Source organism: Labrus bergylta, chromosome 13 (assembly GCF_963930695.1).
Source record: "Labrus bergylta chromosome 13, fLabBer1.1, whole genome shotgun sequence".
Classification (NCBI taxonomy): domain Eukaryota; kingdom Metazoa; phylum Chordata; class Actinopteri; order Labriformes; family Labridae; genus Labrus; species Labrus bergylta.
This window is the reverse complement of record NC_089207.1, coordinates 17058595-17083876: the sequence shown is the minus strand read 5'-3', so window position 1 is coordinate 17083876 and position 25282 is coordinate 17058595. Positions and strand designations below refer to the sequence as shown.

The following is a 25282-nucleotide window of genomic DNA, read 5'->3' as shown; positions in this document are numbered from 1 at the left end:
GAAACAATAAGACGGTTTACCTTGAAGGCGTAGATATCAATATTAGGGGATGTTCCTGGTAGAGAGAGACGGGAGAGAGTAAGTACAAATAATTGACGTCTAAAAGAAATCCTGCATTAAAACAAACATGAGACCTGTATGAATATTCGGATATACCTGGGATTCCTGGAGATCCTCTGTCACCACGCTCTCCTTTTTCCCCTTTAGTTTCTGCAACAAATACAAATGTGAACCTTTCTCAGTAAGACACAGCAGCTCTCAGGTGTATCTTGACATTGAGACTTAAAAAACTGTTAGCACCCTGTGTCATTGATAGTGATGTCTTCTGTGTTTTATCTGTTCATTCTTCAAATCTAGAAAGGCTTGACGGCTTAATCTCTTGACAATAGAGTGAATATCCCCGCCGGGCTGAGGCAGCTGGATCAAACTCAAATTAAGATAGAAGTGTTCATCTGTGCAGACTCTTTAAACCTCTTTCTAAATCTCTCTTCCTTGACTCGCACAATTACTTAACTTCAGCATTCTGATCCCCCTCTATCTTCCCGTATTATGTTTGATCTGCTAAAACAACAAAAGTTGTGTGTTGGAGGTCATACCGTAGTAATTCCTTGAATTTTCATCGTAGCGCTACAAACAGAAAGAACGACTGTCAGTTGAGGAAATTCAAGGCAACAGTACAGGAAAAAGTTTTATTGAAAGTGCATGCTACGTTATGCAAATTATGCAGAACATAAGAAGCAGATTATGACTCGTTCACTGCCCAAAAGACTCGAGTGTGATCTGGTTCAGCGAGAGGGTACATGAGGGACATGAACTTTGTGTCATAATCTGATGATTATTCTCAGCTGTACAGACACGTTTCCAAAATTGAGTTCAAAATAAGAGTTTTGGAAACTTGTGTACTCACGTTGAAGCGATCTATAGCTGGCGCAGAGGGTCCGGGGGGGCCGGGTGGTCCTGGTGGGCCAGGGACTCCCTGATAAAGAATGAGGTTGTCAATATTTCTTACCGCTCAGTGTGTGTCTGTGTGAGTGTGAAGAATGATTCCAATTAGGTAGTTGTGAGGGTCACAAACCATCAATAACATGCACAGTGACACTGTGTGCATGCACTGATGTAAACATTGTGTATGTTTTTACCATTAGCACAATCCTCTAGTAAAAAGTGACAAGTCTGTGCAGTGTACAGCTTGATGAGGATTAAAGATGCCCACTCCAGAAAAGGACTCGTTTATTTTAGTCATGTTATTGTCATGTCAACATTTATCACAGTGGCGTCTGCAAACTCTGCGACTTATTTAAATGAAAAAGGAAAGGTGCGCGCATGCTTTCCAGGCCACATACACATCAGAGCTGCAGAAAATACTTCCTTTCATTTCTCAAAACCCAGGACTCCTGTAACTTTTCCAAAGACTAACAGGTGTATACAAAGTGCACATTGGTTAGCTGGCCACTTGAAGAGATCTTAAAAAGTGTCTTTGTGGAAAATGTTACATTTAAATAAAATAAGCTAACAGGTTTACTGATGTAGCCAGCCAGCCAACCTTCACTCTTCCTTTTCACTGACTGTAAGTCCTAGTGAAAATGTCACCTGTGGCAGGCTAGCCTTAACCACCTCTGTTTTGACAGAATGCAGGTCACAGACGGGTCACATTTAAATCTTATTGAGACACTCGAAGCCGTTCATGACACACTGGCATGGCTCGGGGGTTCTACAGTAAGCAAGATTATGTCAAACTGTCTGTTTCAAATTCCCCCAATGTCACATCAGCTTTTCATCAAAGGCACATATAATGTTAACACTCACTGGGTAGCCAAAGCCAGTTCCAGCCGACGCCTCTCCTTTCTCACCCTTGTATCCATTTACACCAGGACGACCCTGAGGGGAGACAATCGTTAATGTTCACCTGCACTTAGAAAAACGGACACTGTGCGGTGGAAATGAGAAGGGGAAGCGTCTTTGTGTTTATTTTGAGTGTATCAGAGTAGTGTTACATATTTCAGATTCGGATTCCATTAATTATGAATACAACAACAAAGAACACAAGCACAGAATTAGTCACTTGTAGAGCCAATAGCAGCAGGGACAGGCTGATATCTGCGGCTGATTGGTTGCAACTTAAACTGAATAATCAAAGTGTACCAACATTACATATCAGGTCAGGGTACTTACAGGTCTTCCAGGCATTCCAATTTCACCCTTAAGTCCAGGAGGTCCATAAGGACCCTAAAATATAGATAATGAAAAAACAAGGTTTAGATGGAACAAGTGTTAAACTGCATAAGTGTAGAAATCTTTTTTAAGAGAAGCTCAGACACTTACAGAGGGTCCAACAGGTCCAGCATGTCCTCTGTCTCCCTACATGAGCAAAGATCATTTTCAACAACAAAATTCCTGAATGCAATGCAGTGCACCAAACTTGAATGTGCAGCGATACACTGAGACATAGGGAGACTCACCTTCAGACCCGTCAGCCCCTCCAGAGACATAAGGTTTCCGTCAGGCCCGATTACTAAGCCAGGCTCACCTTTCTCACCCTGAACACAGAACAGCAGCAGCACACATAAAGACTTAATAATGGTGGCATCCTCTTGATGATGAGCAGCTTAATTAATAGTGAACAACCAAGAGGTTACCTTCGATGCATAGCCTGGAATGCCGGGCTCTCCTCTATCACCCTTTGGTCCAATAGGACCCTGCAGGACAAAGATAATAAAAAGTTATTTACATACAAAAGGTCGGAGTAACAGTCCTTTGGCAGCAGGGAAGACTCTGTTGCACTCGATCAATTCAAGCCCACACAATCAGCCATTCTATTAAACTGTCTATACAGTACCGCTCCTGAACTGCTGAGTGGACTGATGTTTAGATATCGAGTGTAGAAATTAGGGCATGAGATGTTTTGAGCTTCACTAAGCAGATGCAATACCAGTATGTTAAATCAGTGGTACGGAAAAAAGCCTTTGAAGCTTGATAAGGTGTGTGGGTGACAAACTGTGCTGTTAAATTGTCTGTAAGAACTGGCCCTTCTTTTGGGCCAGAAGCAGTCTGTTTCTGTTTCACTGCTGTGTTGAAGTCAAATCTACAAAGACCAGATATTTGTTTGGATGAGATAAAGTTTAAGGATGCAGTTAGGTATCCATGAACAAAACGGTCAGCACTGTTAGATAAAGAACACAACTTCCCCTTTGGTCTGAGAGGTGGACTGACTATTACTATTACTGGCTCTGATCTTTACATGTGATGACGCCATGTAGTTTAGTTAAATATTGTCAGCTATCATCTTTTTCTGGTTAGATATTTTCTGGTTGGATATATTTGGGCCCTTTTATGACTTGAACAGGACAGTAGAGAGTGACAGACAATACTGGGAGGACAAAGTGGGGAGCGACAAGCTGAAAACATCTAGGCTTGATTCCAGTGCCCCCATTTATGTTTTTTTTAGGATTCTTGTAACATTTATGATTAAGATAGGAAAGTACAGAAACACAGGAGACTTACAGGGAATCCAGCCTGACCAGGTATACCAGGTCCTCCCTGGAGAAGAAAACACATCCAACATATAACAATATATCCTTTTGTTTGCAAATAAAACAAAAACTCAAAAGTGAAAACACAAACATCTTTTTCTGTCCCTTAATAGTCGGACATGTTTGACATGTAGTTTGTCAGATAGTAACAGCTTTCACTCGCTGCACATGGATGATATACGTCTGCGTTTAATCACAATGAAAGTTTAGTTGTGTTATTTTGCGGTTGTCTGTTAAAGGTCACACAGTAATGATGAAGTTTGATATATCTGAAATAACGACACCCTGTCATTACTGATGGTGGGTCAATAATTAACCACAGACAGCAGAGGACAAGTTAATAGTACGTTACCCCTCGTATTAAAAAAAACTTGTCATGTCTCAGCTGATGGACGTCTCTACAGTTATAATTACAAGGTCATGTACGTTACACAGAGCTCTACAACAAACATGATGCTCCAAGGATGAAGTTTTCCATATGAACTTAGATTTCTGTTTGAAAGAAACCACTGGGAACACTTTATTAACCCATGTGAACTTTAAGCTGGAAGAAATCAAATACCTGTTCCTGTACAGACCTGCAGGCGTGTGAAAATAAATCACTCATGTGTATGAGCTATATTTAAAGTAGAGTTGTTTCTCTGTCAGTATCACAGTGTAATAAAAAAAATACAAACCTGAGGTCCAACACTGCCAACAGTACCATCAGGCTGAGGACACACAAGGGCACACAAAGTTAATAAAGTGATTCAACTGTTTTGATTTCAGTCATACATTCCAGAGGCAGAGCTGGCTGTATTCCTTTAAATGTAGTTTAGTTACACGCCTGCCGACACATTGTGTTACTCACATTGCCAGATATCTGATAGACAATTTGACCTGGAGGTCCAGGCGGGCCAGGTGGACCCGGAAGTCCACTCCCGTCTCGACCTGACTCACCCTAAAAACACAAGATGCGAACAGACAAGAAGGATTAATACGTTTACCATCTTAGAAGACATCAAAGATTAAAACAATGCTCCATATGAAACTTCAATATTTGTTCTATTAGTGTATTTCTTAAAAAAAAAGATAATCAGTGTCTTCTTTTCCCCTCTGAGGTTTAAAAAGAGCGATAAAAAAATAAATAGAAAATGCAGAATAAGATGGTGTGTGTTGCAATCCAGTGAACTCTATAAATGAACATGTATTATTGAAGGTTAAATGAGTATTCACCGTCTCTCCTTTGTCACCTCTGTCACCCTTTGGTCCCTGTGAACAGGATGAAAGAGAAATGAGATAAAAGATGAAAGATTCATCCAGAGCTTTTAGCATTTGTTCAGCACCTTCATAACACAACAGGCTCCTTTACAGTGTTGTACTCCTGTCGATTCATAATGAGTTCAATCGAGTGCAAAATAACTGATTATTCATTTTCACACTCATCATCAGGCCATCCTCTTACCTGAGGTCCAGGGAAGCCATCCAACCCGGGCTGACCATCTCGTCCAACAGTGCCTTCATTGCCCTTCTGACCTGGAATACCAGGGAACCCAGGTTTACCCTGCAGAGGTACATTCAAACATAAAAATCAATTGAAACACATACTTGTGCTAGCTGCAATATATATCAATGGACCATATATTGATATGCGATGAAGCTGGTCCTGCTGACCGTGAAGGTACACACACATGGAAGCTGCTTGTTAGCGTGGTAACAAACCGACCTCTGGGTAAAGCCTCTGTGTTGCTGTGAGGTTGTCATAACGACCCCTATATTTTCCCGTCTTCTTCTCAATATGTTAATATCTGTACATTCCTATACATATTATTCCTCTGCTTTGTAGATCAGTGAATCCATTGTTATTAGCAGTATTGTTGCCTCTTAATTCCCCTAAAGAAGCAATTTTCTGCAGCTCATTTTTCTTTAGGCCTTTTTGTTTATTTAACAAACTTGTAATGACAGCAGAGGAGAGTCACAAGGAGACGTCGACAACAAACCTGAATGTTAAAGAAACTCATTAAGACTCTTGAGGGGGCACGGCGCTTAAACACTCGCTTATTGTCTTGACTCAGGTCAGGTAGGCCGACATTCACTTTTCCACCAGTCTCGCATACACATGTGAGCTGCTGTGGTTCAAACTATGATCGTTGTAGAAGGGGGCGTGAGGACCAGCTAATAACAGATAACTAAAATTCAGATTACTGAAATGTAAGTTACTTACTGGAAGTCCAGGCAGGCCAGCAGGACCCTGAAAACAAACACATGTGTCTTCATTATTGGTTAGCTCATTTTTCTTCCTCATGTATTTGCTACCTGTACTTAAAATTTGAACTAGTTCCAGTTAAATAGTCGGATTAAAGCTTCTGTTCTATTCGATTTCTACTGTTAAAGAAATGTTGTTTTTTTTTACTTTTCCCGAGAAGGCCAACAACCAGTGTAAAGATTGATTTAATAAATATCAAATGAAATGTATACTGAATGAGTGCTGCACATTTCACAACTGTGTTTTTAGAAGTGTTCAAGTACCAGTACATCCTTAAAGGAGATCTATTTGCAGCCGTGGAATCCTGCTTGATCTGAGCGAGACGTTTCTAGAACTTGCTGAGATTTGGCCAGAATCTGATGTCAGGTTCTGATGACGTATTAGAGCAAAGCATGGAGCGGAGATGTAGGACACGCCCACCTGGAAGCGCACTCAAATTTCCCTGCGACTGCAAACAGAGCTGGCCAATTAGCGGAAAGTGGGAATGTGGGGAGGCGGGCCTTAAAGAGACAGCAGCTGAAATGAATTGTTTCAGGCAGAGGCTGAAATGAGGGATTTTAGTGACACCAGTGTCAGATAAATAGGGAGGTTTTTGTGTGTCACATCTCGAAACTAGGTGTCCCAAACTGACATCATTAATGGTGAGAGTAAGGATCATAGATCTCCTTTAAGCGGTATTTGAATTGGAGAGAAAATCTGAATACATGAATCAGATTTTTAAAATAAGATTCAAGAGTATGTTTGTTGTTGTTTCATCTGATTTTGCTACTGATACCTGAGACTTGCTTTTTTTGTAAAAGTTTTTGTAAAGTTTCTTGAGATAATTTCATCTTCACATGACCTAAAAAATGTAGTTATATTACTGACCTGTATTCCTTCTGGTCCTCTGACACCAGGAAGTCCGTTGCTAAAACCTCCACCCGAGCCCTCCATGTCATCCTTCAGACACAGACAAAGATTTTTTTAAGGTGACATCCAAACAACACTTTATAGTTTATACTTCTCTACATTCCTGTTACATTATTTTGGAGCCGAACAAAATGTATTTTCACATGTAGAAGAACTCACAAATCCAACACGATAACTTGGTCCAGGAGGTCCTGGAGGTCCAGGTTGACCAACTGGTCCTATAGGTCCAGGCAGACCAGCCAGTCCAGGTTGTCCAGGCGATCCTGGTAAACCAGGGTCTCCTATAGCTCCCTGTAGGATGAAATGATAGAAGTTAGTACAGTGAAGATTCAAAACAGGATTTAATCTTCAGTGAGTTGTTTAGGAAACATTGTGTAAATCTGGTAGTTCACAGGACGGCTTCTACATGTATCATGCAGCATTTAGTTATCAGGTCTAGAAAGTGTGAGGTTTAAGTATTCAAAACCCATGCTCATTGTTCAGGAACCAAACTCAGACATCAACAAATGTTAAACCAAACCACAGCTAGCACTCAGAATAAACTGTGTGTCAGGTCTGCTGCAGACAATATTTGAAAAACATTTGCATATTGTTAAGACACAAATCCCCTCTGATGGCTGAAGTGCTGGAGCCCAGTTACCTGAGGATGGGAGGACTTAGAAAAGTAGGAGGAGGAGAAATAGTGAGGCAGCAGATCGGAGAGAAAAGAAAAGTAGGAGCTTGGCTGGAGAAAGAAAATAGATGAGAGAAGCTTTAGAAGTGGCGGGATGATGGTCGATATAATACTTATGAAACGGCCACCATTATACTGTTTTGGTGTTTTTTGTAGATCCCAGAATAAATGTGCAGCTACTCACGGCTAAACTGTTTAAAGAAAGAGAACATTCAAGTTCACAATAATATCCTCACCTTTGCTCCAACTGTTCCGGGAAGACCCAGATCACCTGAATCACCCTGGAGTGAGAAAAACAGTCAAACAAGACTGTTAGCAGCAACACCAGTCAAGCTCAAGAGAAAAGTTGAACTTCTACTTAAAGTTCAAGGAAAAATAGTCTTAAATAATGCCATGGCCATTGTTTATGTATTTCGAAAGAGACAGGGGTTTTTTTTGTTGTTTTTTTTTTTTTTTACATATTTGGCTCAAGAGCATCTTTGGGATGGCGGTTCCAAAGCGGCAGTCATTCTCAGACACCTGAAGCCGACTTCATGAGTAAAAGCAAACACACTGCTTTAGCCTACCTATACATGTTTTTATAAAATGCCATTTCCCGCCTCTTTACACTATTTAACATTTAACATTTTAGGAGTGATAACACTGGTGAGTTTGTTTTCCAAAGAGGAAGTTAGTTAGCCTAGCCCTGCTGTGACTGCATAACTACTACATGGCTATTGTTATTTTTTCAACACCTGCACCTCAATTATACCTCACTCTGTTCTAGTCTATAATGTCCTGAATATGTGCCTTTCTAACCACAGACATCACTAATCAAATAACACACTCTGAGGTTTTGCACACTTATAACTAAAACTGGCATGTTGATATTGTGGCTTCAACAGGTTCATTGTGTGTTTTCACTACAACTAACATTAAGAAGCTTTGTGGCTTAATTTCTAGGATTGAAAATGACTGAAAATGACTTAATCCAGACATAGAAACAATGGTTTTCAAAAGATTGATACCTTTTCTCCCTTGGGGCCACTAAGTCCTGGAGAGCCATCAGTACCTGGCAAACCGGGCAAACCCTGCAGTCCAAAAAATTAGTTTCAGTACAATACCATACTTGTTTATGCGGTGAGAATGAAAATGATACAATCAGGATTCAGACAGATTAAATGTTTAGAGAAATGTTTGGCTCTTTGTGTTGGCAGACTGAGAAGTTGATACAAACCTGTTGACCAGGCGCTCCATCTCTCCCTGGAGGTCCAAATGCCCCAGAACTGGACGCTGTACCTGCTGTAGAAGGACCAGGAAGGCCGGGGGGACCAGGGGGACCAGGAAGGCCAGGAAGTCCCTGAAACAAAACAGAAAATATTCATTAAAAGTGATCAATAATGATTTACAGGTGACAGATTTCCATCTCAGATGAGAAATGTCTCACACAAACATTGGATCTTTCTTCTGCTTGAACTTTGAAAGATGCTGGTAACTATCTAACCACAAGTACAAGTGTTGAGTGTTATTAGTGAAATATCTGTTTGTTCTCACCCGCACAGATTCCAGATCAGGAAATCCTGAGCCCTCCATGTCCACAAAGGTCTGAAACAACATCAAGTGAAATCAGCTGAAGTCCAAAAATGATTCATAAGAGCTGGTAGTCATGTGCTGATACAGTTTGATAATTTCACAGCATGTGACTGAAGCAAACATTCACTCACAGATCTCATCCCTGGGCCTGGAGGTCCAGGAGGTCCTGGTGGTCCCCTGAGGCCAGGTTGACCATCTCCACGATCTCCCTGTGTTCACCAGAGTGATTAAGAAAACTCAAATACGACTCTATTACAAGCATCACTGTGTGCAGCTAATATGTTTAGCATTTCAGCTGGTGTGTTTATCAGTGAGCATCTCACCTTCTCTCCTTTGAGTCCAGCGTCACCTGGAGTTCCTGGGAAGCCTGGAGGTCCTTCAGGACCCTGTGGTGAGGAAACAATATCGTGTGAGAAAAGAAGGGACTATTGACTAGGCTGTTTACATTATCTTTGATTCTTGGTACATGTTAAAGATTTTTGATCAGTTTTGTTGATATCTTGTAGAAAAAAAACAACTTACAGTCTTTCCATCCTCACCAGGATCACCCTGTAAATTGAAATACGGAATGAATGAATAAAGTCCTCTTTAGAATATTTACACGAGACCATTCACATTCCCAAATGAGTATACATTTTCACTTTGTAAAGATCATAAATATCTCTAACATCTTGTCTGATACATGTGCTCCACAAAACATATTTCATCAAACAACATGAAAAACAGGCCATCTTGGTTAAACAACCACAGCACCTCTGTTAAACGTTCGGCGCTTCCAAGTAAAGAATTTAAACTGTAGTCTACTCACTGGCTCTCCATCAGCTCCTGATGGCCCCTGGGGGCCAGGAGAACCAGGTGGCCCTCTGGGTCCAGGGACTCTGGAAGCAACTGCACCGTCACTGCCGACTGAAAACTCTGTTGCAGGCCCTGGAGGGCCGGGTGGACCAGCTGGCCCAGCAGGGCCGGGCTCTCCCTTGGTACCTTGGTAACCAAAGCCTGCAGAGCCCTGAAGATGAAGAAGCATAACAGTTAGCTGAGGTAACGGCATTGATATCGTATACAGTATATGCCATATTAGAAAAGAAAAGAAAAGAAAAACGATAAACACAAGTATCACATGGAGAGGATGAAACACCTGCTGGGTAACACAGATGTTGTAAACATGGGGACCGTCTCATGAACTTTGTTTCAAGGAGAACAAAGATACAGAAAACAAAGACTTTGTCTGTTTCTTACCTTTGTTCCTTTTTCCCCTGGTTCACCCTGAAAATACAAGAAGAAGAAACAGAGTAAACAGTCATTAAGCTGTCATATCTCTCTTGATTCACTAATCCAACGATTCAGAGAACTAAAGTTAGAAAAAGCCAAAGATAATATGTCGATTCTTAACCCCTAAACCACGATATGATTGATACTTTTTGCTCTTGTTTGTTTAAATATTTGTTAATCATTTTTACCATTGTATGTCTATATACTGTATGCCTCTTGCTTGATTGTAACTCTACACTTTTTATGTTTATGTTTCTTTTTTTGTGTAAATTTAAAAAACAGAGACTGATTATGCTGAAAAAAATAATCCTTGATACGTTGTTTTCTAATATTATTAATTTAAAAATCATTTTAGACATAATAATTATTTTATAATTTCTATTTTATTTCTAAAAAGCCTCTGGTGAACAGGTGTTGCATATTAGCTTCTCGCTATAAACACTAAGAGCAGTGCATGTGGGACGTGTGCATGGTTAAATATCACAGCCCCAATGTTACTGTACGTCCATGTCAAATAAACAAATAAACAAATTCAGTAGACCATGTGACCTGAGCTGTAAAATGAAGGTGAACTGAATTAAAGAACACTTGAAGGGTTAATGACTTTATTTGTATGATGCTTTCGGGGTTGAGGTTTGAAGAACATATGATATGCTTTGCATTTAGTTTTGTTTTTACACTGCCCCCTCCTGGCTGTTGAAGAGAGTTGTGAGTATGTGAGGAGTTCACAGTAGGTGCTGTGGATCTGTCACATTGATGCTTTGGACACTAACTGTTTGTAGGTTCCTCTATGTTTGACTTCTTTTACATACAAAGGAAGAAACGTCAGTTTTTTAGTTTGTCGCTTTAGAACATTTTATTGCAGTAGATTGATAGCTAGCAGAGCTTTAAGCTAGCAGCATGAATAAGACATTTTCAGTTCAAATTGTCGTTTAACACCATGCCTTATTTTCTGTCTTTTCTAATGTATTTTGAAATGTGTGCTTTGTTGCAGTTTTACAAAATACTGAGTGCTTGGAAATAAAAGGACTAATTTGTTTGTGGGTGTATTATCAGTCCTGTGTATCTTTCATCTTTATGTTAGCATACTGTGTGTAAAACTAAATATAAACATATCATGAAAAATCCAAATGAGACCTTTTCTGGGAGAAAATCGACAAAAATCCTGAATATCAGTGTCAGGCCTACAATGATGTCATCATCTTAAAATCATTGTGATGACTAGAGAACTTATCACATATGAAAATGTATCTTATACATTTAATAAACAGAAACCAGCTGTATAACAAATACATAAAAAGGCTTAATATAATGATGAATAAGCCTCCATAAATTAGGGCTTGCAGCTCCCTCTTGTGTTCCTTCAAGTTCAACACAGCTCATATACAGTTTATATTTCTTCAGTCCATGCTCATCATGGTTATATCCACTAACTCACTGTAAGCTTCAGAGGGACATATTTGGTTTTTCTGCATCACCAGTTGAACCCAAATCTTAAACTGCATATCAGAGTATTTCTCTTGCACTACTATATCATACAATATTTTAAAAAAAGGATCCAAACCTTCTCTCCTCGGGCTCCACCCCGCGAACTGGAGCTGGAGCTAGAGCTGGTTTCTCCCTTCGGCCCAATAGGACCCCTATCTCCTTTCTCTCCTCTATCACCTTGTTCGCCCTTCTCTCCTTTAGACCCGACTGGCCCTGAAAACAACAACAAAGAGACAGGGCCATTAATACTCTCATGAAAAGACCTTTCAAAAATGATGAATGATTGTATCCCCAAACCCCAAATAATACACGTGACATTTCCTGCAACCCAAAGCAGAAGAGGAGGACAGAGGAAAGGAAAACCACTTTCTGCTCGATGGAGAGAGAATCCCAGCGTGCACGGCTGCAGCTTAAAGGTCACGAGAAGATTTAAAGATGGTTACAGAATACACCGTCCCACAGTTGCATGCACTTCCAAACCAAAAAGTGTTTTTGGTGTGAGCTGTATTGACCATAAACTCTTCACAATGACTGTGTGTGACACCGCCATCAGTGAAGCTTGTCTCAACACTCCTGACACAAAATGGTGCATACATGTTTCTTTTTATGGTTTAGAGTAGAACAACACAAAATGTAATCCTATGCCTCAAAACAGATACATGAGCATAGAATATTAACTGAAAGATTTATGTGTCAATTCATTGCATTAGTATCCAAAGCTAATATGCAATCCTTGTCCTTTTCAGCAATAAAAAATCCTCCATCTTTTCCCCCAATTTCTCTCATTTTATCTCCCTCTTGCTTTTTCTCTCTCCCAATTGTGCTCCTCTATTTTCCCTCTCTGTGCATAATTCTTCAGGGGATTACAGCCGGAACAACCCCAATATTTTCATCCCTTTGGCTTATACACAAACATGTCTTAACACCCTTGGTGAATTCAAAAGCATAAAGCTGACAGTTTCATGCTTTCTTGAGTTTGTGTGCTTTTGAAATCCATGTGAGGTCCTGCAGGAGGAGTACACATGGAGGAGGCAGAACACCAGACCAGAGAGTAAAAAAAGGAAATGAAACACAGGACTTCTGGATACTTGTTTCTGTGGGGCTTGTTTTTTAGTCCCCTCGACCCACCTGGTGACCCAGGAAGTAGTCCAGGCCTGGACTCCACAGAAACTGAATCCTGGCGGGCGTCGCTTGCTGAACACAACGCAAAAGATTGTGTGAAAAAAATGGTCTCCATATAAACACGATGTAATGTCAGATGTTTCAGGACACGATGTAGGAAATGTTAAGCCAAGTCCTATTGTTATTGGACCATCTTAAGAAGAACATTTTCTAAGTTTCTAAGTTCAACACTACTGCAGCCCCTCACATCACAACTTAACTAAACACTACTGCAGCCCCCTCACATCCCAACTTAACTAAACACTACTGCAGCCCCTCACATCACAACTTAACTAAACACTACTGCAGCCCCTCACATCACAACTTAACTAAACACTACTGCAGCCCCTACCATCACAACTTAACTAAACACTACTGCAGCCCCTCACATCACAACTTAACTAAACACTACTGCAGCCCCCACCATCACAACTTAACTAAACACTACTGCAGCCCCCACCATCACAACTTAACTAAACACCACTGCAGCCCCCACCATCCCAACTTAACTAAACACCACTGCAGCCCCCACCATCCCAACTTAACTAAACACTACTGCAGCCCCCACCATCCCAACTTAACTAAACACTACTGCAGCCCCCACCATCACAACTTAACTAAACACTACTGCAGCCCCTCACATCACAACTTAACTAAACACTACTGCAGCCCCCACCATCACAACTTAACTAAACACTACTGCAGCCCCTACCATCCCAACTTAACTAAACACTACTGCAGCCCGTCACCTTTCTCACCACAACATGAATTCACACATCAACTCTCTTCTTCTTCTTGCTCATTATTTTACAAACATCTTTATCGTCCTCCTACACAATGTTTTGTATTCTCTTTCCTTGTATTGTCAAGCAACTTCACACATTAAAGCATTAAAAAACATTTATAGATATTACTTGGTCAAACTTGATACCCGTCAGCACCACCTGGAGGCAGAATCCAGGAGGAATAATTATCGGACAATTATCAAGTAAAAAAAGGTAAATTCAGCATTTTGAAATAGCACCCATCACAAATTTAAAAAGAAACTTTCAAAAGGATCCTACATCCCACAAACTGACATTGGAAGAATAGTGTAGTATTAAATATTGTTATAATAATAACTAATCATAGAGATCAGAAATACATTATCCCATTTCTGCTGACAAGATGCTGGGTATGACGTCTTTGCCCCATGAGCACTGTTGTTTTTAACATATAAACCATTTTGCTTGCTATGACCTCATGTCCGCATCCCTTCATGTTTCACTGAGTGTGCAATTTAAGAACCATCTGTATTTAGCATTGTGGCTTTGTGGTCGCTGCTCTCTTCAAATCAGGTTCAGTAAAATATTATAATGTTAAATAGTATTATTTGTTTGCACACATTATGTGGCAGACAACACAACCACAAGGTTATAAACTGAAGTGAACTGTGTTCTTATTTTAGATATCAACCTGCTCCAGCTGTCGTTCACATCAACACCACTAGGTGGAGGCATGCGGCTTTCAAAGTGTTTACAGGACACAGTCATATATTTTCTGCACTGGAATACAAAGATGCTACAGAGCAGGTTCATTATATGTTTTTATAATTAGTATTAAAATAAAACTAACAAGGCGCAGCACTGGAGAAATATGTAAAAAGTGTTGAACCAAACTTATCTTTTTAATTACAGAGAAAACCAGGGTAACATTATTTACTAATTTTACTTAACCCTGAATTTTAGAATATGTAAAAAGGTTTAATACTTTAAATATTTGACCATTTTCTAAAATTGATAACTATATAAACAAGATTAACCTTTCGTGTTCATTCTGACTTTGAGCCTGTGGTCCTGCATTACTCCTTTTGTCCACTAGATGGAGACCTGTATCAGTGAATCTGTCTGCATCTTCTAGGAATATGAACTCTGCAACAGCCTGCACTGTCATTAACTTTACCCTGCATACTCAACAGGTGAGATAAGTCACGTTTCAACAGGTGAGGCTACAAAAAAATGTTCTCAACTCTGTAATAAAGATTACAAATAATGTCCAACGCAGTGACATTTGCCAAACAGCAAGGGGCGAACCCAAAGACATCTGTGAAACACTTCAGTCAAGAGCTTGCATACATACATCTAGACTTATAAAAAACTATTTCATTTTAAGTTAGTGAAGCTTTATCTCTGGTAGAGGAATGGTGGAACTTCAAGTAGATGTGTGTTCTTTGTTTTTGAGGACTCGATGGGCAGATATACTCACCAGTTTCTCTTGAAATTGACACCTCCTGTTTGCTGGTCACCGGTGGCTGCTGAATGGGCCGGGAGGATGGAGGAGTGGTCTGCAGGAACATAAACATGCCACAGGGAGAGAGGTAGAAATTTAAGAAGGGGAACACATGACATTTATTGGAAGCAACACAAAGCCTGTTGTAGATTCTAAGTCTCTTTTTCATTGAAGGTCCTTAAGACAAAACAGGAAACCTCACTTTGCATGGGAGAACGTTGGCCTCTTCACATTAATCCTAAACAATCCCAAAGAAACATGACTCATGTCGTTGCACTGTGTGACCACTGGAATACTTGAAATGTTTATTGTTTGTGCAGCTAAAGCCGTTTTCCAGACTAACGAGATGTTTTCTATCTCCTCTACACCAGACTTTTTGTCTTCTTAAAAACAACTGAGTCAACATGTGCAGGGATAGAAATAAATTCCTCACTTTTTTGGCATGTTGTAAAGTTTTCAGTAATTGCAGTTTATGTGTGAGTCACTGTAAGACATCTCATTGCAAAAACTGCTCTAAATGTGAACATCATTAAGGGGAACACAGCGCCCAGTCTGTTATGCAAATCATTGCGAAAGCGAGAAAAAAAACATCCTGAATACAATAAGCAAGTTGTTTATAGGATACAAACACCCTCATTTATTGATTTATTTTTGTGTTTTTTTTTTTTTTACTCGTGACATAAACAGTTTATTAGGAGCGGCTGTATAATCTAGGTCTGAAAAAGGGAAGCAAATGCATCTGAATTGTTTTTATGACAATAATTGGCCAGCAGGAGGCGACTGCCCTTGACGCTTGAAGACATCTGGATGCATAACGAAACACTTAGACTACTACTCAGTTCTTTATTTACCTCAGTTATGATTTTTCTAATGAGTTCACAATGTTTATTACTAGTTTCGAGACTTTTTCAATACAGCGTGACTTTAAAATAGTTACCGTATTTATCATTTTCAATGAAGTGTAAAACTAAAACAAGCTGAGTATCATATATAGCACAGTGATCTGAAAAGAGTCTTTTTACTACAGAAACTCAGGAGTTGGCTGTTAATTATTCTGGTCAGTATATCTACAGGACGTATAAACAAGACGTATTTACAAGACGTATTTACAAGACGTTTAAACGGCCATATGTCATATGGATGCACTTTGCTAACCATGCTAGTGCTAGTTGGAGCTGGTAACTTTGCTTCTCTTCACCAAACACTCGGCAATTGCCAAACTGATGCAAGACAGGAAATATAAGGAAGCGAGGGTGGAAGGGTGTCATGCAGCAGGGAAAAGGCTGGAGATGGATGGTCAAACTTGGGGAAGGATGTTGTGTCTGCTCATAAGATTTATGCCTTTCACCTATGAACTGTATGCGATGAAGGCATTTATGACTTAAACTTGTTTTACCAAAGTAAATGTTCTTTGGAAATTACAGTTTAAGACTTGTTTCCTTTACTGTGTAAATTAGCTCTGTGGACAAAGAAAAGACAGACTAGCCTTCATCTAAATTCACAGCGGGGCTAAGAGAAGCTATAAGGAGTAATTGATGTTTGGGGGAGTCGGGATCCAAACAGCCTGTGGGTGAAAATGAAACACAGGGAGGGGATAATGCAAATACGCCCCCAGCGGCTGCAGCTCATTCTTCACCGGTGACACACCTCACATTGTCACCTGAGGAATCCAGGACAGGGGGGGGGGGGGTAGGCATGAAGAATGTGGAAGAGGGGGCAGCTGAAGGGGCGAGTGAAGCCAGCGTTGATAATTAACCAGCTTCTTCACTGGGACACTTTTCTCCCCGCTGTGTTTCACAGCGCTGACTATGCCAAGAATTTGGTCAGACCACTATAGACTGTCTAAAGTTGATAATGTATATTAATGTGATAAAGAATACCCTGCTTTCACTCCTGAAACTATCCATCATAGCTGCGTCTGACGGGTGGGAGGCGCTGATCTTTAGAACATACGTGTTGATGGATTTGAACCACACAACCCCTGAATCTTAAAGCAGGTATGCAGCTCCTTCGGCTATGAGCTTATTGCAGCTTCTTTCAATGCTAGCTTAAGAAGGATCGCAAAGAAAACTTTACAGAATATGCACATTTGTTGGTGGCTTGTCTCTACCACCCCCAAAAAAGTATTTTCACAACGACTGGTTTGACTTTTAAAAGCTCTTAACACAAAAAACGGGCTTTCAAAAAACAATCTTTGGCCTAAACTTTTCTGCACCATTAAAGGTTAAAGACAGAGTAAATGCAAAGCAAGCATCTCTAAGCCAATCAGTTAGCCAGCCTACATTTTCAATTAATAAAAAACTGATGGCAAGGCTCCATGATTACTTTGTTTCACATGTCAAATCTAATGAGCTGTCAACAAGGTTATCAGCCTTGGAAACAAAGCTGAATTAAAATGATCATTACAGCACACAAAGTCACATTATGACTTTACATTTCTTATAATCTGTCATCCATGAAAACAAATCTAATGGAGCTGCAGCAGCGCTCCCTGAGGCCTGTATTAAAAGCCACAGTGTAGAGCATTAGGTTATAGAATAGCAGAGAAGCAACATTCTGTTTCATACAATTATTACTGTTTATCAAATTCAATGTTTACTGTTTAGTCCCAGACTCGCTCTGCTCAGCGTAAAAAGGTAAGATTGTTACAGAGCAGCACGCTGAAGCCTCTTTGTACTTTTATTATAATTAAACATTTATAATATAAATGGATTGGAATATGTCCAATAACTCAGAGTAATGCAGTCCGGGTATATCCCTTAAAGATTACAGTTAAAGATGTGAAGTCGATTGAACCAAGTGCTAGTCAAGGTCATCCTCAGAAGTTAAGCCAAAGTCTCATTAAGTCTTTCTTGTCTTTCAGGAGGAGGAATATAATTACAATAAAATAATTAAGTCCAAATTAACATTGAATACTGACCCTACTTTTACAGATGTGCTATGTGAATTTGGAGAAGCCAAAAAGAGTTTGCTAGATCTGTACATGTGAGCCCTAACTGAACTGCTGGTGGAGTTAAGAGACAGTGTTTGGAAGCAGAGCAGAGACCCCCCCCCCCCCATTGTTCTTAATAATCTTTGCAGGCATTTCTTGATATTTTGTAATGGCCATGTGGATGTCATCTCCAGCTAGAGATTTGTTCCTGGGACTCTTCCTGTTTAGGCGTCCCGCTGAAGGAGACACTTGGTATCCTGCAGTGACACTGTTAAGGATGACTGACTCGCTCTGCCATCTATCACCATGAATTCCAGGGTGACAAAATGGAAAGTTTCACTTATTCAGCCCCCCCCCCCCCCTGTCTAACATGTCTCTGCCCAGACCTGCCTTTATTGCACTAGTTAGACAACAGCACACTGAGTGCAGGCTCTGCTCTCTGTGAACAGACATCAGATGGAAAGACGTCTGCAGGTATGCATTAAGATACCAGCTGTTGTGTTTTACATTGCATATTACATGATGTTAATAAATGCCTACTGAACAGATGGAAAAGCCCCTCGTAAAGGTTTCAGGGTATCAAGGCAGAGTGGAAGCAGTAATGATGCGAGAGACGCCCTCTCTAACCGTCTTTCCACCTCTTGTCAGTTCCTGTGCACAAGCTGATGGAGAAACCAGTCGGAATAACAAAGCCTGGAGGCCGGGGGGGGCCTCAGACTTGGATCAGATCAGGTCCAAATTGACATCTGGTTTTTCCAACTCTGCACTATGATCGTGAGTGGGAGTGCACACGTGCACGCACAGCAACAGTGGTGCAGGGTGGAGGTTGTGCTACAATTCAGTCTGCTATCTTTGAGGGTGGGAGGATGTGAGTGGGTGTCTGTGGAATCTGATTGTGTGTGAGTGTGGGGGAGACAGAAAGCAGAGAGAGTGAGACTGAAGGACAAAGAAGAGAGGGTAGAGAGAGTGAAAAGTGAAGGAAGACACCTAAAGATAACATGAGAACATGGGTTGATTTACAGAGTTTACAGAGATGGCTGTAAAATGATTTTGGATAAAACAAAAGTGTGAAAGTGTGAGAAAGTATGACAGAAATCTATACTTTGATTTATCCACACACACCTGACCTCACACCAGGCACATCTGCCTTTTAAACATGACAATTTAACCTGAGGAAATATACTGAGACTTACATTCAAATAACTCAATTCTTCATGCTTGCCTTGTTTCCTGTTCACAGAGCGAGCGCATATAAGGACAATAAACACGTCTGAGGATGTTATTGTCAACTCCTCAGTTTTAACCCACAGAGGTCACCTCCTTTGTACGCAGATCGGGTCAGACTCTCTCTGTAAAAAGCCTTTGTTTCTAAATGTATAAGACAGAAGCGGCTCGATCTCCAGACATCAACTCAGCAGTTTTAAATCTCTCTTAAGGGATGAGTGTTCGCTCACTTATACTGGGTAACTGGAGACATGAGTGGTAGATCTAAAACTGGGACGACTCCATTCACAGATGCAGCGTTCTAAAATCTTCTTAATATTTTAAAATAAAATCTCAGGTATACGTACACTTAGAGCTGTTTGAATCCTCTTTAAATCTTCATGAGTTATTAAGCTCATTCATTTGAGCATTTAGTCAAACTTATTCTCAGTGAAATAAAAAAAAAACATTCTGTTTCAGAAGAATGTACCAAGAAGAATAAGCAAGAAAAATAGTGCTTTGGCATTATTTATGAGGTAAAATGACTCATGATAAACAACAGTTGTCTCTTACCGCCCATCGATGTTTCTCCACAGTCGGTTTCGTGGGTCGACTTTCTGGCAAGCCGCTTCCTTCACCTGAAGCCTGGAGAAATAAATCATACATTTTATATTTAATTGTTCTTTTATTTCCTTGGTGTTCTGAAGTGTTGCTGGAGCTTTTTGACCTCTTTCACTCTTCTTGCACCTTGGAGGTCGGTGAAGTTATGCCACATAATCCTACTACCAGGATCATTTGTTTTTAGACACAGGTCTTATTGATTAAAATTAACACTGATTGGTCAAATAAGTGCAGGACAGTCCAAATGTCGTATATGGAGGTCTCTGTTTAAGTAAATATAAATGTGCTATTATACTGTTTTTTCCCAAAACGATGAGGAAAAGGTGTCAATCCTTGCTTCCCTGTTTATAGTGACCGTCTAGTGTTGGTTATATAGGAATGTTTGTGTGCTATCCTTGTGCAATGTGTGTCAGTTCAAACCTGTTATGGTGATTAGTACATTCAGGTCAGCTTTAAAGGAATTACGCTAATCGGGCATTGTTATTCTTAAAAAAGACATGTTTGTGAACACATTCCTCTTGAAAGCAATCTTTGACTCTCACTGAGTGTTTTCTGGTTAAAGGTGTGTGTTTACACCTCTGTCAAGTGTGGTGTCCTGTGTTCCTGAACCATTCTCATTAAGTTCAGTGATGGTGCATGTGTTGAATCAGAACATGTCATGAGCATTACTCCCTTCAGACTCAAAGTGTTCTTGGTGCTTCAGTACTTTGAATGTGTCCTCTGGCAGCTGTGTGTGTGAAGTTATCATTTAAAAGATAAAAGACGCATCCTGAAATCAGAAACCGCTCATTTCCAGTTGGAATGTGATTTTCCCCCGTCTGATCCCAACAACATCTAAAGATTTGATGACAAACAAGTGGTAAAGTCCTGAACCGTACTCTGTCAGTGAGGACCAGGGTTTTGGTGGTCTCAGCGGGCAGAACAGCTGCGATGGCAATGTTTGACTAAATAACAGTCCAAGCTGCTGGTGGGCTGCAGGGAGGCACCTGTGTTTATGTGTGGGTGGTCACAGTCAGTGGTGGAAAGGCTGGTGTCAGACTCTTATCTGCTACAGATTTACTACTGATTATAAGTGAAAGAAAATAAATGATACCAGTCAAGGGGAGTTGATTCGTTGTGATTTAGGACTGCACTCCCCTACATCAGCACAATATTTGGCTATTTTTTTACAATTTACAGATCAGTTAGTCTTCTGACTCTTAATATTTTCACTCCTAGGTTAATTTCTTTTTGTGCTCTCTTGTTGATCAAGCTTTCTGTTTTTCTACCAGCACTAGCCGTTCACAGTGATAACTAAGGCAGATACGCCATCAAAACGTTTATCAGATGAAATTCGATAAAACCTAAATCAGTTGCTGCTGTGACTCATGTTTTCCTGTTTCACAATGTTTCACAGTTAGTTACGCTTCATGCACACAGAGGACTAAACAGATCTGGGGACTTTTTGAAGAGGAACTATCCACTTGGGAGTTCCCTGAGAACTACACAGCATGGGGACTTTTTCTCTTCCTGCATTCGTATCGCCATGGTGATGGCTGAACCTAAAAGTAGCATTACCTCGGTAATAGTTGTAAGAGCTTTTGCCGACTGTTAAATTAATTACATTTAAAAATGGTGATCCCTGGTTCTGGATTGGCTCTTGTGTTTAACCAATCAAGTTACATGGATGCACTCACGGTCCCTCTTGTACTTAGAGAGCACCTACTCTGTAGCAGGAGCTAAAAAGGTTTCTCTAAACTGTTCTGGGAACTCTAATAGTTTGAGTTCCTGCAGTGCAGAACGAATAAAAAAAGGGGAAGAGATCCAACACACCCTAGAACTTTAAAAAAGTTCCTGTGGTGGGAAAGCAGCGATGGTTAAATGTTGCTGAGGACAGAGATCAAACTGTAGAATCCTGTGGACTATTTTTCTTAGCAGACATCATTTTAAAATCATAAAATAATTTAAAAATCAGTATTTGGAGTCAAATTATTTATTTTTTGATGTATATAGCTGTGTAATTTGAAATAGAATGTATAGTGAGCGGGTTGATGTAGCAAAGGAAACCTTAATCACCCTGATGAGGTCCAAACATCATACTGTACATCATCCCTCACTTACCCTGCAGAGACACAATGTTACTCGTGTTATCTTATCCTAGACAGTTATCTTTAGAATGTGATTCGTAACGAGTGCCACTCACCCCCATATCCGAGTCATCTTCATCCTCCTCACAGTGTCTCTCAGCAGCGCGGGGGTCTCCCACCACCCTCAGCTCACCGATCACCCCCTGTGTCAAAAAAAAAACACATGGACGTTTTAATGTTGTGACGATACATATAATAAAGTCAGAACAGCAGTTCTTCTCACACACAAGATGTCTTACTTTCAACATCCAAATATGTTTGCTTATCTCTGAACTCTCTGCCAGCTACATTTTAGGGGGAAATTCCCTCTTTCCACAAAATGAGAGAGGCTATTGATGTCTGCAGCTCTCGCCTGTGTCTGTGAAGTACCACCATCTTTGTCCCACATGTACGATCTGATACATGTTTCCCACACAGGATACTCACACTGATAGCTTGAATGCTATCTGAGTGTCTATCAAAGGGCCATTAGCTCCGTATGAGGGGGCGCGTTTTCTGCTCTGGAGTTATTTGAAGTCGACTCTTCAGGACACATTTATGTCCTGAGAAAAAAGTCAAATGGACATTTTTAAGAGAGCTTTGAAGATAAATAGAAAAGATCTTTGACATTCAAACCCTGACTCTACAAAGGCTTTTAATGGATGTACAGGGTTTTTTGTAACATGTAAGATGTTTAGTCGATGTGTTATGGGCTATTTTCTGACATATTGCTTCAGATCTTCTCGATAAATCTTAGATCCTGAACAAGAAAGGCTAAACTGTCCCTTAAGCATGATTCATACTAAAAAAGGACACACACTTAACAACCCCTTGTAAGGATGGAACGTCCAATTTGAAAAAGATAAAAGATAAAACATAAATAAAAAGATGCCAAAAAAAAGCTTTCCAAGTCTTAATTTAATTTGGGAATTAAGTTAACAAGACTTCTCTCGCTCAGGGCCACGCCCACAAAAAGCAAACATCAAACAAAGTCCTGAAAAATGGTTACCGTCTTATTCCAAAAATGCAGTTTATCAAACAACTTTCTGACAAAATATCCGACCATTATGAAATGCCATGGATGGTTTTGTGTGACAGTGGAGTAACAAAGAGGTTCAAAATAAACAGCTGTCTTCAAACATGGCAATAAAAAAGATTCAAACAAGAAGTCCAGCTGGGAAAAACACTCAAATCTTGTTTCAAGAGCTGAGGCAGCTTAAATTTGGATATATTTAGCCTAGCAGTGTAAACATTTCTTCTTTGAGATACAGTTTGTGTTATTTATATACTCTTTTAACATGGGACATTTTTCTTGGATCCACTAAAAGGTGAGTAAATCTGCTGATTCCTTTCGGCCTCATTCAGTCGTATTAACAGAACAGGAAGGTCTTTGTGTCCATAAGGCAGCATGTCTTTGCTATACTGGGTAATATTGAAAAGTGGAAACAGCAAAGTAAAGCAGAACTATGAGTGAATTATATTGTTAAGCAATCAAGTACTTAGTATGATTTTTAAATTGACCTTTTTTCACTCTACACTTAAACTGTGCAGGTTGACACAGATTATTACAGCTTTGAACTTTAACTGTTGTCTGATTTGTAGGCCTGCAGTTGCATGTTTTCTCGTGCAGGTAGCCCTGGGTGAACCGCTATAACCCTTTAACTGCTGAGGTCACCAGTTGTTGCGGTCATCTGCTGGGATTTACAGCAGTCAAATGACTGAAGTTAATTACATCCCAACTGTGAGGTCCTCCAATTATTTGTAGACCACTTTCAGGAAGATGGAGAGCTGGTTTAGACATTTATGTTGTGGTTTAGAGTAAGCCAATTTGGGCAATTCAATCATAGGAGGGTTATTCAGCCAAGATGTTACACATGACTGGATTTAGAAAATGAAAACACGGAGCTTCACTCAGCAGGAGGCTTGTCTCTGCACAGTTCTGATTAAAGTTGATTTGGCATTCCAAGATGTGCTGTCTTCTGACTTCAACACAAGATTATATCTGACTTACTCAGTGCTCAAGAGTCAATTTCTTATGTCTATCCTTCTCTGTGAACGCTTTTAAGTAGGTAAGGTCTATCTCTACATGAACATGTCATGTGGCTCTCAAATAACTTAACCTTCTGATTTCAGGAGCCTGATTATTGTTCGGCCTAAACAAAGCCCGTCTACCCACCAGAAATTTGTCAGGATCAGCTCCTCCAGCTTGTCCAACAAAGACTCCAGCTCCAGTCGCCAGCTCCATCTCATCCGGCGACCTCTCAATGCGCATCACTTGAGGGTCTGTGTCACAGTTGAGGTAGAACATCACCTTGTCGTCTCTTACAGCAATGGCAAAACGAGTCCAGGTATCCCTCATGGAGGGAACACGGAACCTGGCCGCCTCGTAGGACTGCTGTGAGTCGGGCTCTGTGTAGTAAAGGATGACGTTTTGGTAGCCTCCCTGCACTGCTGACAGTTTAACCCCCACGTACATGATCTGCTGTGAGGAATCTGTGACAGAGAAGATGACGCCGCCCCTGTCAGAGGTGGGTTTCAGGTGGAAGATGAGGGCGAAGTCTCTGTAGAAAGGACTCGGCAGGTGGGCGCGGGCCAGCTGGCCCGTGTTGGCGTCAGGACCAAAAACATACCCTGGACTGTTGTCCGGGCCATAGACCTGGGTGATCTCATTTGGAGGAGGGTCTCCAATCAGCTGTAGCAGAGAGACTCCATTCTCCTCTAGAGGGGGAGAGAAAAAAAGATGTGAGTGTAAAGTTAGAAAGGAATCGAGTGATGATTAGAGGGGAGGGCTGCATAACAGGGCTTCGTGTTAGACCAGGATCTATTAGGCTGCAGGGACGTGGCTTCAAGTGAATGTGCCTGATGGATGGATGGAAGATCATCTGCTGTAGCTTGTGGAAGAGTATTTTGGAGTCATTTAGTGAACAGCCCTCGCTGTGAGGGACTCTGCACAGGGGACCACCGAACAAACTATTCTATGACTTCTAGACATAAACAAAAAGAGGATTAACATGCCCAAAGAAGGCGAAGGATAGGCTTGGATGAGACAAAAAAGAATCACTTCAGCAGATATGGCAAGGGCTGAAATCGAAAGACAAACACAGCTAGCGCCAAACTTCTATCTCCTAACTAATGAGCACACAGGTAGAGTCCAGAAACGGAACATTTAGATATGACCTCAAAGTTGATTCATCTGGCTCATAAAGTATCTAAGTTCAAATAAATGCACATTCACAGGTCAGTGCAGTAAGATTTAAGGGTCGGACACAAAACGTGCAAGAAGATCTCAAAACCAGAGAAAGTCAT

General features: G+C 40.6%; 1 protein-coding gene across 4 annotated transcripts in view; it reads right to left on the bottom strand.

The window, feature by feature from the left end:
• The window catches only part of col18a1a (collagen type XVIII alpha 1 chain a), a 76277-nt gene that overhangs the window by 4115 nt on the left and 46880 nt on the right, over positions 1-25282 (bottom strand). For 3 of the 4 annotated variants that reach the window (XM_020636557.3, XM_020636555.3, XM_065962195.1), the window contains 32 exons: positions 24153-24694; positions 22054-22140; positions 19824-19895; positions 15092-15170; positions 12815-12880; positions 11763-11899; positions 10166-10192; positions 9738-9935; positions 9452-9478; positions 9253-9315; positions 9061-9138; positions 8891-8941; positions 8574-8696; positions 8365-8427; positions 7594-7638; positions 6844-6975; positions 6643-6714; positions 5734-5760; positions 4975-5073; positions 4746-4781; positions 4381-4470; positions 4208-4240; positions 3502-3537; positions 2637-2696; positions 2460-2537; positions 2323-2358; positions 2173-2226; positions 1807-1878; positions 908-976; positions 597-627; positions 157-210; positions 21-55 (listed from right to left, as the gene is read on the bottom strand). In XM_020636557.3, the coding sequence (XP_020492213.2) occupies positions 21-55; positions 157-210; positions 597-627; positions 908-976; positions 1807-1878; positions 2173-2226; positions 2323-2358; positions 2460-2537; positions 2637-2696; positions 3502-3537; positions 4208-4240; positions 4381-4470; positions 4746-4781; positions 4975-5073; positions 5734-5760; positions 6643-6714; positions 6844-6975; positions 7594-7638; positions 8365-8427; positions 8574-8696; positions 8891-8941; positions 9061-9138; positions 9253-9315; positions 9452-9478; positions 9738-9935; positions 10166-10192; positions 11763-11899; positions 12815-12880; positions 15092-15170; positions 19824-19895; positions 22054-22140; positions 24153-24694 (2672 nt within the window). The remainder of the gene's footprint in view (positions 1-20; positions 56-156; positions 211-596; positions 628-907; positions 977-1806; positions 1879-2172; positions 2227-2322; positions 2359-2459; positions 2538-2636; positions 2697-3501; positions 3538-4207; positions 4241-4380; positions 4471-4745; positions 4782-4974; positions 5074-5733; positions 5761-6642; positions 6715-6843; positions 6976-7593; positions 7639-8364; positions 8428-8573; positions 8697-8890; positions 8942-9060; positions 9139-9252; positions 9316-9451; positions 9479-9737; positions 9936-10165; positions 10193-11762; positions 11900-12814; positions 12881-15091; positions 15171-19823; positions 19896-22053; positions 22141-24152; positions 24695-25282) is intronic. The other variant, XM_065962196.1, reaches the window with a different exon arrangement.